Source organism: Crotalus tigris, unplaced genomic scaffold (assembly GCF_016545835.1).
Source record: "Crotalus tigris isolate CLP2741 ecotype Arizona unplaced genomic scaffold, ASM1654583v1 scf7180000018737.1251358, whole genome shotgun sequence".
NCBI classification, from domain to species: Eukaryota; Metazoa; Chordata; class Lepidosauria; order Squamata; family Viperidae; genus Crotalus; species Crotalus tigris.
Genome location: NW_024097176.1, coordinates 1,029,018 through 1,045,471, shown reverse-complemented (window position 1 = coordinate 1,045,471; position 16,454 = coordinate 1,029,018). Strand labels below are relative to the sequence as shown.

At 43.2% G+C, this 16,454-nt stretch overlaps 1 protein-coding gene across 3 annotated transcripts; it reads left to right on the top strand.

The window, feature by feature from the left end:
• The first annotated feature begins 503 nt into the window (after positions 1–503).
• On the top strand, positions 504–14,188 carry C1QL2 (complement C1q like 2). 3 transcript variants are annotated; one of them, XM_039355724.1, is made up of 3 exons: positions 504–1,463; positions 3,321–4,142; positions 12,831–14,188. In XM_039355724.1, the coding sequence occupies exons 2-3, from the start codon at positions 3,444–3,446 to the stop codon at positions 13,008–13,010; spliced, it is 879 nt and encodes a 292-aa protein (XP_039211658.1). In that variant the 5' UTR covers positions 504–1,463; positions 3,321–3,443; the 3' UTR covers positions 13,011–14,188. The 3 variants fall into 3 exon arrangements, with proteins under 3 accessions (XP_039211658.1, XP_039211659.1, XP_039211657.1); XM_039355725.1 differs by lacking the exon at positions 504–1,463 and adding an exon at positions 1,871–1,997; XM_039355723.1 differs by lacking the exon at positions 504–1,463 and adding an exon at positions 2,946–3,098.
• The last annotated feature ends 2,266 nt before the right edge of the window (positions 14,189–16,454 follow it).

The following is a 16,454-nucleotide window of genomic DNA, read 5'->3' as shown; positions in this document are numbered from 1 at the left end:
AATAATAATAATAATAATAATAATAATAGTAGTAGTAGTAGTAGTAGTAGTAGTAGTAGTAGTAGTAGTAGTAGTCCTGTGCCAATGTGGTTCCTCTTCCTGTTGGAAGACTACTAAATTCCTGAGCATCAAATGTAAAAACAGCTTTCTTCAACAGAAGGGAACATGTCATGTGTTCTTATGTTATACTTTGCATGTAATTTTGTTTGCTTATTTGTATTCCACCTATATTATTTTTACCAGTAACTCAAGGCAACAAACATACCCAACACACCGCCGTTTATTTTCCCCACGACAACTTTTTAAATTAAAATAATTAAAAGTAATATATACATTATGCTACATCCTAGGTTATTAATGTTCATAATAAGGAAGAGGTAGGTCCATAAGGTCTAGAACAGAACAGAACAGAACAGAACAGAACAGAACAGGGTAGAGTAGAGTAGAGTAGAGCAGAGCAGAACAGAACAGAACAGAATAGAATAGAATAGAATAGAACAGAATAGAATAGCTTTATTGGCCAAGTGTGATTGGACACAAAAGGTGCATAAGCTCTCAGTGTACATACAATCAACAAAGGGATAAATCATAAATAAAGGTAGAAGAAAAAGCTGGAGGAGACATGAAACTTTTCTATATAATTTATTTGCACTGGAACAAGATTGTCTCAATGTATGTATGCAACTATATGGAGAAATGTGCTATGGGGACCATTTCTTGTTTGCATGATAATTTCAGCACAGCAGTAAGAGGTTATTTGCACCTGTGAAGTTTCATTCCTTGGATCTAAGCTGTTTCACCCACGTAGAGAAGTCAAGTAATTGTAACCAGACTTCTAGGGTACCAATGGCCAAGAGGATCCTTGGCAGCAATTTCTGTCATTGCATTGCATTTTAAATTGAACTGCTGCAGCAGCTGTAAAAATATGCTGCAAAACGAAGCTGCCTGCTGCTGATTAATCACATATGGGAGGAGGGAGGCAGTGATACAGAGAGCAAATAAATTTAATTCCCCAAAGCAACAGGGGTAGAGGAATGAACAGGGACATACTCGTGTTCCTTCAGCACTAAGCTTCTCCATCATCAAATGATCATTTTTTCCTTCTGTTATTGTCCATCCATCCATCCTCCTATCTATCTATCTATCTATCTATCTATCTATCTATCTATCTATCTATCTATCTATCTATCTATCTATCTACCTACCTACCTACCTACCTACCTACCTACCTACCTACCTAAGAGCTGCATGCTTCTCACTTGTGGCACAAAGTTGGCTTTTGCCTAAAGCCAGCCATGCCACAACACAAACACACTGGTCCTGGTGGCTCTGCTGAGGGGGCGACCTGCTAAACATGCTGAGAGTTGGCAATTAGTTATTCCAGCAGTGTAGGGAGAGAAAGACTTGGCTGAGGAGCTACCTAAACTCTCTGGTTCCCGGGTACCAGAGGCACTGCAGTCCTGGTAAGTCCTGAAATTGTTTTGGCACTTGGGTTTTTTTAACTCGGGGTGCAATTTTACGCATTTCTGTTCAGATGCATGCCGCAATGAATTCAGAGAAGCTTCCTTACAGGTAAACGGATTATAGGCGGTTCCTCGTTAGGCTTCAGCTACAGGGTTTGGGGACGAATCAATTTCTGGCGCTGGCGCGACGCTCCCAGCTTCAGACCGACCCCCCACGGCTGCCTTTTTGCGCAACAGGCGAGGCTAAAATAAGGCCAGTCAAGAGCGGGTTAGCCGGAAATAAAGCTCCGTCGAAGTCGGTAGAGCGAAGAAGAGACGTTGCGGCCACAAAAGGGGGCAGGTTCGGAGCTCCCCAGGACAGCCGGTCTTTCCCCCCCCCCCAACCCCGCTCAGCAAATCTTCCTGCAGATCCAGGGCGGCGTTCAGAGAAAAGCAGCCTTAGGACGATGCGCTCTTTGCAAGTCCAGCCCGTTTACCTCGCGCGCGGAGAAAGAGGGAGCGGGAGAGCGCGAGGAAGAGAGCGAGCCGGTTGAGGTGAGGCAACTTGGGGCGGGGGGGGGGAGGAGGAGAAGAAGAAGTGAACGGAGAAGCCAGAGAAAGAAAAGAAAAGGCCCAAAGTTCCCGGAACGGCTCAAGAAGGAAGAAAGCAGCCGTTCCCGCAAGCAGCCCCGGGCTCTCCTTCCCTTGGGGAGAAGGAAGGCTGACGGGAACGTCTCCATCCTGCCCTCCATCCCGCTCCATGGGACTCCCCCTTCCCGGGTTGGAGAGTCGTGGCCCCGCGAGGGTGGCCGGGCCAGCTTTTGGCAGGCGGGCGCGAAGTGAATGAGTGAGTGTGTGAGAGAGAGAGAGAGAGAGAGAGAGGGAGGGAGGGGGGAGAGGAGAGAGAGAGAGAGAGGGAGAGAGAGAGAGAGAGAGAGAGAAGAGGGAGGGAGGGAGGGAGGGAGGGGGAGAGAGGGAGGGAAAGAGAGATGGAGGGAGGGAGGGAGAGGGAGGGAGGGAGAGAGAGAGAGAGAGGGAGAGAGAGAGGGAGGGAGGGGGAGAGAGGGAGGGAGAGAGAGATGGAGGGAGGGAGGGAGGGAGAGAAAGAGAGAGAGGGGGAGGGACGGAGGGAGGGAGGGAGAGAGAGAGAGAGAGAGAGAGAGAGAGAGAGAGAGAGAGAGAGAGAGAGAGAGAGACGGGAAAGGCCGTCGGCGCGAAGCCCTGGACGACGAGCGCCTCGCCGCCGGCCAAGGGAGGACGAAGCCTCTCCGGGGGCGGAGGGAACTTCTGGGGGATCCCAGAGGGAACCCGGAGGAGCGCAAAGCCTCGGAGGAGGCCAAAGGGGGCTCTCTCCCGTTGGCTCCTTATTGAAGCAGAAGGGAGGGGGGGACGTGGTGTTCTGGCGGCCGTGCAAAGTGGCGGGGTGGGGGTGGGTTGGGGGTGGGGGGAGGAGGAGGAGGATCTAAAGAACCGGCCGAGCGGGAGCGTCGCTGCGCCGCTTCGCCTGCCGGGGAGCTCGCCAGTCCGCTGGAGCTGGAAGGCGGCGCGACTGGATGCTGGGACCGGTCCGGGGAGCGCCTGCGTGAGTCCGGTCCGCAACCCCGGGGAAAGATTCAAGGGAAGCAAGCCGGCAAGAAGAAGAGGAGGAAGAGGAGGGTGAGAGCTGGGGCGGAAGGAGGAGGGGGAAGAGGGAGCTGGCCTCGGCTCGGCTGCTTTGGTGTCAGCCCGTCCCGGTTCTCCTCTCATCTGGAAGGATGGACGGCATCGCCGCCTCCTGCCTTCTCCCCTCTCCCCCCCCCCACCTGAGCCCGGGTGGAAAGTGAGGCTTCTTTCGTGACCCTTTCCCTTTCTCTGCCTCTCTCCACCCCCCCCCCGCAGGCAGAATCGCCGTCCAAGGGAGCCACCATTCCCTCGCCTGACAAGGGAGACCTGTTGGCGCTCGTGGCCCGGTTCTGGCAGAGGAGGAAGCGTCTGGTCGCCGCCGTCGGGATCGCCCTGGCCATGGGCCTCGTCCTGCTCATCGCCCTTCCCCTCCTGCTGCGGGAGCCCTCCGCCGCCCGCGCTCACTACGAGATGATGGGCACCTGCCGCATGATCTGCGACCCCTACAGCGCCGGCAGCGTGGCCGCCGGGCCCTCCGGCCGTCCCGGGAGCACCGCCGCGCTGGAGGCCCTGCAGGAGCTGAGCGCCCATCCGCCCTCCCCCCTGCCGCCCTTCTTGCAGGGTCCCAAGGGGGATGCCGGCCGGCCGGGCAAGCCGGGGCCAAGGGGGGCGCCTGGGGAGCCGGGCCCACCGGGCCCGAGGGGTCCCCCTGGAGAGAGAGGGGATTCGGGGAAGCCTGGACTCCCGGGCCTGTCGATGTCCCGAATCGGACCTCCCGGAGCAGCGACTACAGTGGGAGTAGCCGGGTCGGGCGTGAGTGGTAGTAGCAGCCCGCCGCCGGGAGGCGAGGTAACCGGCGCGCTGAGCGCGGTCTTCAGCGGCCCCCGGATCGCCTTCTACGTGGGCCTGAAGAGCCCCCACGAGGGCTACGAAGTGCTCAAATTCGACGACGTGGTGACCAACTTGGGGAACCACTACGAGCCCAGCACGGGGAAGTTCACCTGCCAGGTGCGCGGCATCTACTTCTTCACCTACCACATCCTCATGCGCGGCGGTGACGGCACCAGCATGTGGGCAGACCTCTGCAAGAACGGGCAGGTGGGTGCAACCCTAGGCGGGCCCTGTTGGGCCGGGGCGTGGCTCCGGGGTTGAGTCACCACGTGCTAAAGAGAGGCAGGTAAGGACAGATCCTCTCGCCTGGCAGAACCTGAGATCGGACACTTATTGGGTGGGGAAAAGGGGAAAAAATCAGCCACGTGCAAATATGAAATCCGCTTTGGAGCTTCTTGGCAGAGGTGCAGCAGAACTGGGTTTCAATCTCCGTTTCTATTCCAAAACATTTTTTTTTTAAAAAAAATCAGTACTTGAAAAGCTAGTCTGCATATGTGAAAAGGCTGCCAGAACTCTTGGTCTAAAAAGGGAATCCGTAAGATTCCAAAAGTAGAAAATTTGGCCATTGTTGATGGGGAGTTTTTGACTCAAGAGACTCCCAAATCACCAATGAACTGGAAGGTGGACCCAGATCTTGAGAATTCACAATGTGGCTCCTTATAATTTGAAGATTAAGGTAGCTGAAAGGAGAGGTCAACTTTCTTCCCTTATTTATCCTTCTGAATGGGTGACTTTATTTACAGGTGTCCCCACAGTCTTGCAGTTTTATCCAAGTATTTTACTTATGTGTTAAATGTCACATGTAGTTAGATCCTCAAGAAATCATTTTTATGGTGTGTGTGTATGCAGCTTTTCTTCCTTCAGGTGATTAATTGAGTCCCTTCTTCCTGTTCTAAATGTCATCTTTGAAGGCCAAGTTTCCATTCTTTTCTTTAAATGTCAGGATCTCCTTCCAATGGAATGAGGGATACTACCTGGCGGGACAATTTCAGTTCAAGGAGAGCAAGTGCCTAACTCACCATCTAGGGGCTTCTTTCCAGAATAGGAGTAGGGAGACTTCGCTTTAGAAAAATGGGGTTTTTTAAGCAAGGGGAGCATTGTAGTACTAGTGGCTTTCCGACTTCATCAGGATTTGGACCAGGAAAAATTGGAAATTTCTTCCAACTTTTTAGAACTTCCAATAAAAATTATAGAATAATTTTTATATCTGCATTATAATTACACACATCTTTCTTTCCACTTCTGACATTTATATTTGTGAATTTAGAGAAAGGGGTTTTCTCTGTTTGCCCGTAATTGAGGCACACCGTAGCAAACATCTTTTATCCCCCCTGAAGTATTCTGCAGTCATTGCCTTCATCTTGTCTTGAATTACAAGAAAAAAGGCCCATGATGAATCAGGCTTAACCAAATAAATGCTGAAGTACTCTTTCCCCACTGCAAACATTGTCCAAAGAGAGGACCAAGGCTCTGTAAGGCTCTGACACACGTTACCTTGGAGAGATGTCAGAGATGTTAATAGAGGATAGGAACTGACAGCAGAAACTCTGAAGCAGAAGTAATTTCTGCTGATTCAAGACTGGATGGAAAGCAGTCAAACTGATCAGTAGAAAAAGTCATTTAGGCTCTTTCATAGAGATGTTTGCTTGTTCAGATCTTACCTCTAAGTTGAGGATGGAGGCATATTCATATCAGGAAAGGGAACGATCCTTTAGCAGAGAATCCCTTTCCAGCAAAATGTGGCACTTAAGACTTAGGGATGTTTTTATCAATGAATGTTTATTGTTTATTGACTTGCATGCAATGGCAAACAAGAGAGCAGGATTTGGGGGGGGGTTAGGGGGGGGTGGGGGATTGGAAGGGAGGTGAGATATTTCTTGATGCCACTTGACAAGATAAGATAACCTTTATTGTCATTTTTTTTTACTGTGGGCACAACGGCACACATCAAAAGTGAAATTTAGTTGCCCGCTCTCAAAGTGAAACACATACATGACACATACCTAAACATACTATGTACAACATATGTATAGACCCACACTCCTACATATACATAGCAAATAAATATTAAATACTGTCCATCTTGAATATATAACGGAAGGAGGAATATAAAGACAATAAAGACAATTCTTTATTTAACAGGCAGTTACATATCCAGTCAAGAATCCACAAAATCTGGAGCAGATGTTACACTTACCCCAAGAATATAGCCATTCATTAATGGATATATCTTATTCCAGGAGTAACATTTAGGAGTAACATAGTAACATAAACATAATCCTCTTTACAGTTCCTGCAGAGAGTACAATGATTATAAGATGTCTATGGCTTTACTGTGCCATGTCCCTAGTTGTGAGATCAATCACAATTGGGACGTTGGCAATCCCTATTTGTTTAATGTTCTGCCTTTTTTCTTGTAATTCAATTATAGTACATGGGTTTCTCCATTTTACTTCCATCACAGCAACCCTATGAGAATGCTGAATTGAGAGAGACTGTTCATTTACTACTGTTTGTAGAGGAGTGTGGGTGGATAATGTGTGGAGAGATAGGCTGATACTATGGCTTTTATTTTTGTATAATAATGACAATTAAAGATACAAACTGAAAAACTAAAAGAATAAAAAAATAGGAAGTGCAGAAAAAAAGAAAAAAATAGAATTGAAAGAAAAAAATAAGAATCTATAGTGAAGGAAGAGAAAATATATATATAAAGAAATATTTCCCCCCTTCATCACAGTATAAACAATTTTAAGAACTTAGCACCTTCTCTTAAAAATACCACAAATGATCTCTTCTCAATATCTCATCTCTTATCTATAAACAAATCCTTAAAGCCTTTTTGTTCAGTTCAGATGTCAGCAAAAGTCCATTAAAGATTACCAGAGAGACCAACATATTTATTTTAACCTTGATCAAATAAACCAAATATAATTCCTTCCTTTTACTTTTAATGAACATAATATTTAAACATTTCAAATAATATCCTTGAATTTGATTTCTTTTAATTTTTTTTCTTTATACCATCTCACAAAATTCTTAAAGAATTTAACAAGTCTTTTTTGTAAATCCAATATGGAAAAGTTATCCAGATCAATCTTTTGGTTTGTTATTTGTATATATCCCTTTTAATTACTATGACATCATTCTGTTTCATTTGCTTATCCTGTGTAGAATCTTTTCATATATTTCTTGTAGCCCATCTTTTTAAAATCCACTTACAAAACTAGTTCATCTTCCATATCATCTTCCATTATAATCTATGTATAGTGGCAGACACTCTTAAAATGAACTTCCGGATCTTTTGTTCAGAAATATCCCCCAATGTTAAATTATTTTGCTTTGCTGTGCATTAGTAAATCAAATTTAAGTGTTCTTTTCCTTTAAATATAATCTTCAGTATAGTTCCAACTTTCGGTATCCATTCTTAGAATTCAAAACAACAGCGTTTTCCCATGGGAAGGATTGTTATATTTAATTTCAAAACAAATTCTTCTTCCAAATCCTTCTGGATCCTTAGTCAGTTCTTAACTTTCCAAAATCAAAGTTCTAATCACCGCTTTGCTGTTTATTAAAAAAAAAAAGTCCTTAAACTTGCATTTTAAGCTTTCACTAAGGACTAAAGGAAACTCATCAAGTGTTAAAATTAATTTGTTGTTATAAAGATTCATAATATCTGGAAAACAATCAATAAGCAATTTCCAAATGTGATTAGAAAGGAAATACGTTAAGTCAGTGTCCATTAAGGCTCTGACCACAATTTGGGTGGAGAAGGTATTCCCTTGTCTCCAAGAGCTCTAAACCCATTGGAGATATCTGTAAGAATAAAAGAATGATAGAGCTGGAAGGGACTTTGGAGGTCTTCTAGTTCAACCCCTGTTCAAGCAGGAAACCCTATACCATTTCAGACAAATGCTTGTCCAATCTGTTCTTAAAAACCCACAACTTCTTAAGAGCACCTACGGCTTCTATTCCACAGTGTCCTCATGAGGAGCAACTGTCTGTACAGTTGTGAGTGATCCTTGTCTGGACAGGAATTTCAAAGAGCTGATCTGCTTGCTAGCTCTTGAATAATGAGTCTGCAGCTCCATTTTTAAAGGAGCCATTTTCAGTTCACCCTTTCTTCCCCAGAAGTCCAGTGTTTCTCCTTTTAGAAAGGGCCCCATATATTTCTCCAATAAGTTGAACATTTGTGGCAAAGGTACTTGTTTACTTGCTTATTTATTAACTACAAATGTTTTATACTGCTTTGGTTAAACAAAAATACACCTTCATATAAAAGAATCTAAACCAGTGGTTCTCAACCTTTTTAATGCCGCGACCCCAACAGGTCGTAAGTTGAGGACTACTCAACTGGTGCAGCACCGTTTGCAGAATGGGACTTTTGGCGGGCTCAGCAGGGCAGAGACAGCCTGGACAATTCCTATTGGCTTTTGAAAGCCAATAGAATTAGACTCCATTCAAGAGAGTCTATTCTATTGGCTTTCAAAAGCCAATAGAATAAAAGGGAGTAGCACAACTAAGGAAAAGGGAAAAAAATGGCGGACTGCTTTGTTTGGCGACCCCTGTGAAATGGTCATTCGACCCCAAATGGGGTCCCGACCCACAGGTTGAGAACTACTGATCTAAACAAATCTAACCCTTTATCACACGGGTGTCAAATTGCCAGCCGCGGGCTGGATGCGTCCTGTCGAAATTGCGCCCACCCCATTGCCAGCAATGGAAAAAAAGTCACGACATGTTATGTGACATTGCGAGTTTGACACCCCTGCTTTATCACATGATGATGCAATGGTATAAACATGCTCTGTACATAAAGAAGAGTCTTTAAATTACATAGCTGCTAGCAAAATTAGACAGGGAGCCACTATTACCTATTATTAGAATTTTAGGTTTACTGCTCTTTTTCTCTGGGATTCCATTCTGTAATAGAGACCCTAAATTTGACTTTATCAGGGCTCTATGTATAATTGCATGATGAAGATGATGTTGTTGATGATGAAGGCCTGGAGTCCATCATTCAAGACCCTAAGCTTTGCCTTAATGAGTTTTCTATCCTGAATCCAATTCTCTGGACTCCAGAGTGGAACTGAAAGAAAGAAAGCATAGACCTGGAAAGAAAGGGAAGCCATTCACTTATTATTGTGTATGCAGGTTTTGCTATAGACTGAAAGGGAAGTAATTATTTTCTCTCCATGCCAAGGACAGTCACTTCAGTCGAAAGCCTGAGATCAGCCAGTATCTTTTTTTTTTTTTTTGCCCACTAAGCATTCATTTCCTAGAACATTTTTAATATTAGAGTTTTTGTGGGTTTAAAAAATAATTTCTGGATTTGTGTATTAATGGCCACAAGCTTGGACATCTTTGTAAAGGGACTACAGTGAAATCAGGGTGTATACAGATATCAATAAATACTAACCATCATGCTCATATAGTATAAATAGCACGAGAGTAATATACCTCTCCATACTAGTTGCTCGGGTTATGAACAAAGAATAAAAATATTGTTACATTAGTTGAACTGTTTCTGACATAGGTGAGCTGGGCTCTGCTAATGTTATCATAATAGTCTCTGTCTTGTATTATTTGTAGAACATCATCTCTTAGTCATGGGAGATCCTATAAATGCTGTTTGTAACAATTTTAGTACTTCTCAATGAACTTTACTAATCTGATATTTATTGTCATAAGATTTCTTTCTCCCATGGCCATTAACTTCTCTTTTTGTGCAGTATCATACCCTGTATTATTATTTCTGGATCATTGTAAGATTTTGATATGAACTGTGTGTATTTCTATGTGTGTATTGTGTGTGTGTGTGTGTGTGTGTGTGTGCATATTTCTTTGATCCAAGAATGGAAAAATGTCATTATCTTGTTTTTTTTTAAAACTCACAAATGCTTTCAGTACAGAGAATGGGAAAAAAGGATATTCCCATCATTTTAGTCATGTCCTAGAAACCTCTACACTTGTGGTTTATTCTATGGCTTTATCTGTTTTTGTGGCAGATTCCCATAAATTCTTTTCCAGAACCATGGATAGCTCCCTAAAACCCACAAGGTGGGCAGGGAGTATATGTAGATGGTGATGCAACCAATGAATAAAGTTCATTCTCAACATCTCATGCTTTTCAACTGTTCATTGTATGTTTGTACATACACTGCATAAGTGCCTGGAGGGAAAAGGAAAATCCCCGCTGTATTTATCTAATAAATTATAGTTGTTTCTGACCATAATTCAACAGACAGTAACTGGCAGAGTCAGTTTGGGACAGTGGTTAAATGCATTAGGCTAGAAAAAGGGAGATTGGGTGTTCTAGTCAATTTCAGCCCTAGGAAGAAGGTAAGAACTTCTAAAAATGTTGTCAAAACAACAACATAGACCTGTCCAGGCAGTTGCTAGGAATCAAGACACACATGCACACACTAGGAATCAAGTGTGCTAGGAATCAAGGCATTCTCTCTCTCTCTGTGTCTCTCTCTCTCTCTCTCTCTCTCTCTTTCTCACACACACACACACACACACACACGCACGCACGCACGCACGCACACAGAGTGAGAGTTAGATAACAAAAAGTCCTACATAGATGTGGTTAGCCCCTACAAAGATATGATTCCTCTGGGGATTATTATGTGAATCCATTCAGATGCTTGCTATGACACTTTTATGATTGGACCGATGATCTCTTTTAGCATTAAGAAGACTAGATTAGGTTATGCAGGATGATGGAAATTAGGGGTGCAGATGGCATTAATTTTGGGGGAGGGAAGAAAATCGATCACATAATGGTTTGACTATTGATCAGTTATGGTGAATGTGGGCTAATGTGCACATGAGGAGGTACAGAGAATGAAATTTGGGGAACTGGAAAGTGATGATAAAACTGGTTATAAGGAAGGAGGAGAATAAAAGGCACAAGAGAGGAGATCAAGAAAAAGAAATTGGCATGAGGATGTGGAGTCCAACAGTTAATCTCATGCATAGTCAAGCTGATTATAGAAAAGGCAAAAAAGATAAGTGTTTTCACCTTATTAATGTGACATTGGTATTGGACTTTTGGATTATTGCAAGAGAAATGTAACAGTTTAAACTAAAGAAGCAAAAAGGCTAACTAAGGAATTGCCCTGGAATTAGCAAAATGAACCAAAGCACATCTGTTTCCAACTTTGCTCAGAGGAGCGAAAGGTACCAACTAATTTGTTCATAAAGGTACAAAAAACTGGGGTATCATCTTTTCCATTATTATGATTTGTCATAAATAGGATGATTGGATGAAGCAGAAAGAAAACTTTAAAATAAACCATACACAATACCTCTTCAAAGTAAGTAATGCTTAATTAGGAAATGAACTGAAAGGATTGAAAATATGAGGGAAAGAAGGAAACAGTCAAAATAAAAAGAGGAGAGCCAGATTAACAGAGGGATAAAATTGGGAAAGCCCAGGGAAAGCCCAAAGATCTGAAAGCGGAGAAGCAGACAGATGGGGAAGGGGATTTAAAAAGCCAGCTTGGGGAAGGAGGTGGGAAAAAGAAGGCTGGGAGAAATTAGAGAATCTCTTGCTGAAGACATTGAAGACTCTAACAAAGAGCTGGGTTGCAAAAGCACAAGTGAAAAAAAAAAAAACTTCCCTGAAAAGAGGTTAAACTGTATGTCTTCTACTGTCACATTCAGTGTTCTTTTTTCAAAGGGCTGATCAAGGGAAAAAAGAATATGTATGCATGATGGAAATGATTATTAATAGGAATGAACAAGGAGCAAAACCTAAGAAACAGTTGGCTTGAAGATAAAAAGGAGTCAAAGGAGGGGGAGGCTGTGATGGAAATGAAATAGATATGAGTAGGAGACAAGGGCAGAGATTAATATCAAGGGAGGATCAGAATAAGGTAATCTGATGCAAATGGGTAGCTCTGGAACTTTGTTAGCTCTAACTTTTCAACTTAGGAACCATTTTGAGGTTCTTGTTCAAACACTTTAGGGTTTGTTTGAGCATCCTTTAAATTTGGGACATGTCACTGCCTTACTGATCCCTGGCTTTGCCACTGGAGGAAAGAACCACTGGGTTCACTTCACAGGACTTGCATATGAAGATTGATATCCTAGCAGCATCTCTAGAAGCCGAGGCAAGATAAACAGGCCATCAGCTCCTAGAGATCTTCCAATACATAAAATATTAGACTCTCTACTTCTCACCAGTCTTAAGTCTAGGAAACTAATTTGGAATAACATACTACAGTCTTACAGTCTAGATGAAGAATGGCAATTAAGATGGGAGACTTGCAATAACCACTAGCAAACAGATCACACAAATCCAACAAAACCACTTCCAGGAATGCAGTTGCCTCCCAAAACATGGAGCCACCTGAATAGAATCAGGGCAGGCCTTGCCAGAACTCAAAGGCAAAGCAATTTAGGTGGGCCAAGAGCCCACAATGCCATTGCAGTGCACCGGAACAAACTTATGACACGTATAGTTCAGGAATGTCCCCTCAGGAAATTTCAAGGCTCCTGGGATGACCTCATCGCAGCCATACCAGAAGCAGTTAGATGGTTAGTTTCCTTAGATCAGTGTTTCTCAACCTTGACAATTTTAAGGCATGTGGACTTCAACTCCCAAAATTCCACAGCCAGCATTGCTGGCTGTGGAATTCTGGGAATTGAAGTCCACATGCCTTAAAATTGTCAAGGTTGAGAAACACTGCCTTAGATATTGAATTATAAGACCTATCCTATTGCAATTCCATGGCTCCGTATTATGGTGGTTTTAGTATGGTTTAATTATAAATAAAAACCTGATGGCAGGGAAAAGAGGGTTGAACTGTGCAATGACAGTGGTGGGGGAATTTACAGGACAGAGATCTGAACCCCTCTTCCTTCTTGGCATGATGTGCTTTGCAGGTGCGAGCCAGCGCCATCGCTCAGGATGCGGACCAGAATTATGACTACGCCAGCAACAGTGTAGTGCTCCACCTGGACTCAGGAGACGAAGTCTACGTCAAGCTGGATGGAGGCAAAGCCCATGGAGGCAACAACAATAAATACAGCACTTTCTCTGGCTTCCTTTTGTATCCTGATTGACAGCCAAGCATCTGAGCCATAGTCCATTGCCTTGTCCCCGCCATGCCTTCTCTTTGGGGGGGGGTCTGCTCTTCAGGTCATGTCACATTGCAAGTTGTATTGTACATTGATTGCCATTTGAAAGAGAGACAGTGACATCCTTCTAGCCACTGGTGTGTGTGTCTCTCTGTGTTCTGTTGCTCACTAAAAGAGACGAGATGGTCAGAGAGGATTCATAGGGTAATTGGCACCACGGATTGGTCCGCTCACGGAACACAGATTTAAAACGTGTGCATAGAATCCCACCATGGGGAAAAGGGCAGCCTAGCACCAATAAAACCCTGGTTGTAAAACTTATTTATACGTGGTCCCTTGATCCAGGTAGAGAGTCTCAAACACCTTTGCCAATGCCATTTAATGTCATGAAAATGTATAGCCCCTTTTAAGTGAGTAGCTTTGCTTCAAAATCAGTGCTGGGATTCAACAATATCAGATTTTTTCCCCTGAAGGATTAACTGTAAAAACTGCACTGCACAGAAACCCGAGTGTCTGGGCCATCAGCATGTCAAGAAGTTTCAAATTTAGCTCTCCAAATTCACAAGAAGTCTGACATTTCTCCTATTGGAAAGATTTTAGTGATTAAGCCTCCAGCTTTATATGAACAAAGCAAATGCTTTGCTGTCGGGTTAGAAGGCTTCTCTGATTAAACAAGTGGCTCAGAAGCTATTGACCTCTGAACCCTCCTTTAATCACTGCACATTGCAGTTATCTGCTTGAAACCAATCTAGCACGTTAGGTATGTTTGAAAAAATCCAAGGCAAAAATCAGAATAGGCAAAGTAGAAAAGGGGGTGAATCCTTGCACTTTATTATTTTTCTTCGTGGATAGGAGAGAATTCCTGTTTCTAGACTGCTTTGTATATAGGGAATGTGAGCATAATCACCTTGGTTTTATATATGTATGAATATGTATATAAATATATATATATATGGTTATGTTTATATATTATTTGTATCATCCACCCATGTGCAATGCAAATCTTGTGTGGGTGATGACGTTAACAAAGTTTAATCTTCTGTCTCTACATGAATGAAGAAAAAGAAAAGGAAATCTCATATTAAATTATCTTTTTTTGAGAAGGGCTTTCTGCTGTGTTCCTATAGTGGGGTTGTAGAAGGGAAAGAGGAACGGCTGGGGGAAGGGGAATGAGGTTTCCTTAATTTTATATAGCATGCATATTTGCTAGTGTGACCCAAAGCATCACAGAGTTGTTTTACTTCAATGGCTTTTGGGGGGTAAAGGCAATGGTGGGATTCAGCCAGTTCACATCACTTCAGCAGAGCCGGTAGCTGATTTTTTTGTTGCCCAGGCCCAGAATGGACTTCCGGAAGCGGCATCCACACAGAGAACCAGTTGTTCCCATATCTGAATCCCACCACTGGGTAAAGGGTACCTGGGAAGTTGCTTCATGAAGTGGTGTAGATCCTTCTTCTGCAAAGCCAAGCCAAAGGGTTGCCCCGTTTGCCTCACTTCACATTGTTTCTGGGGGCTGCGTCTGCACATCTGCTACAAACAAGGTCTGGCTTTGAAATAGAAAATAGTAGTACAGGTCATCCTCAACTTACAACCACAACTGTACCCAAAGTTTATGTTGCTACGTGAGTTTTATTCCCATTTCCCATCCTTTCTTGCCACCATTGTGCATACTGCAGTTGTTCCAGTAGTAACTTGGTTGTTAAACGAATCTGACTTTGCTTGTCAAAAGGTCGCAGAAAGTGATTGCATGACCTCAGGATGCTACAACCATCATAAATATTTGCCAATTGCCAAGTGTCCGAGTTTTGACCCACGTGCCCAAGGGGAGGCTGCAATGGTCGTAAGAGAGAAAAACAGCCATAAACCAGGTTTTTTTCCAGCGCCATAGTAACTTTCAACGGTCGCTAAATGAACTGTTGTAAGTTGAGGATTACCGGTAGTGGTAATTTTAGGTCATTTTAGCCTCCATTATATAACTGCATTGTTTCCCTTGGTAAGCTGGTTAATTGCATGTCAGAATCCTCCATCTCATTCTGCTGAGGAAGACTCTGAGTGTCAGACCCACCCATTTTCTCCTAACAGATCTTATCTTACTTATTTATAAGGCCACCCAACTCATAACGATTCCGAGTGGTGCACACAATAAAACCACACACAATACAATAAAAAAGAGAGACAAATTAATAATCCAGGGACCAACATAGCCAGCTCATTTACATAATTTCCGTAGAAGTCTTATACCTCTCTCTCCTTGCACCTGGAGAAAGAGTCAGGATTTCAAGACCCTTTTAAAGGCTAGCAGGGACAGGGTACTTCAACTTTTTTTGAGTGGGGGTGGGGGGGGAAAGATACAATTCTAGAGGGCAAGTGCTTCAACAGAGAAGGGATATTTCCTTGGTTACATTAGTTTAGGTTGTTTTAAAGGTGGGGCAGAGGGCATGCCGTTCTGTTGGTAATTCTATCAAGGTCATGTCTCAAAAGTCTTGGAGACTTTTGGAAAGAATTAAACTCAACCCTGACAAAATCAAGTGGTTATGTGCTTCTAGTTCTCCTGGACTTGGTGTGTTTATTCATAATCACTCACACTTTAATGAACTGTGTACTATCTCAATGCACTCTCTGTGGTGGCACTCTCTGCCTTAAAGGCCCCTCAGAAGCAGGATCCATTGAACGATGGTATTCCTAGTGTTTTCCTGCACTATATGCAAAAAATGTTATATTTATATAAAAATATATGAGAGACACATTTATTTGGACACAGCAACAGTTGTATTGTTTAGCTCCATAGTAGCTTTGTGAAGCAGGCAAGGCTAAAGTGAAATAAAAGAGCCAACATTCCTTAAAAAAAAAAACATGCTTGGATGGAGATTAGTACTTGGTTTCCTTGATCCAGTTTCCCTGACCCTAATTCAGTCTATCTCAAAGTAGCATTGTGTAACTGGGTTAATTACAATTCCCCTAACTGCCTAACCATTTGAGTATGGTATGAGTGATAGTCCAATAAAAGATACAAGCGCTGGGCAAGGGAAGGCGTGCTTACTCATTACAAACAGATTCTTGGCTGTCTTCACACATGGCATGGGAAACCTGGTTGGCTTTAACCTTTTGAATCTATGGGTGGCTTAGGGTGTATTGTGAACATGGCCCATTTGGTTAATTAGTCATAATGAGTTACCCTAGAAAACAGATTCATTTCTCAAGTAGGTTGTGTTACATGAGCAGAGCTGCTGATCTGAAGTTTCTTTGGGGAATCTTTCTTACCTGATGTTAGTTTTTAAAATTTTGTCACAGGATTCTTCCTGTTTCCTAGTGAAATGAAAGTTAAGGTGGTTTTGTTTTCATTTGTTAAGGAAGAGAACCAATTCTGTTCCTTACCAAAACTGTGTTCTCAAAGAAGTGTCATAGTTTTGCAAGCACCTGTTAAACTCA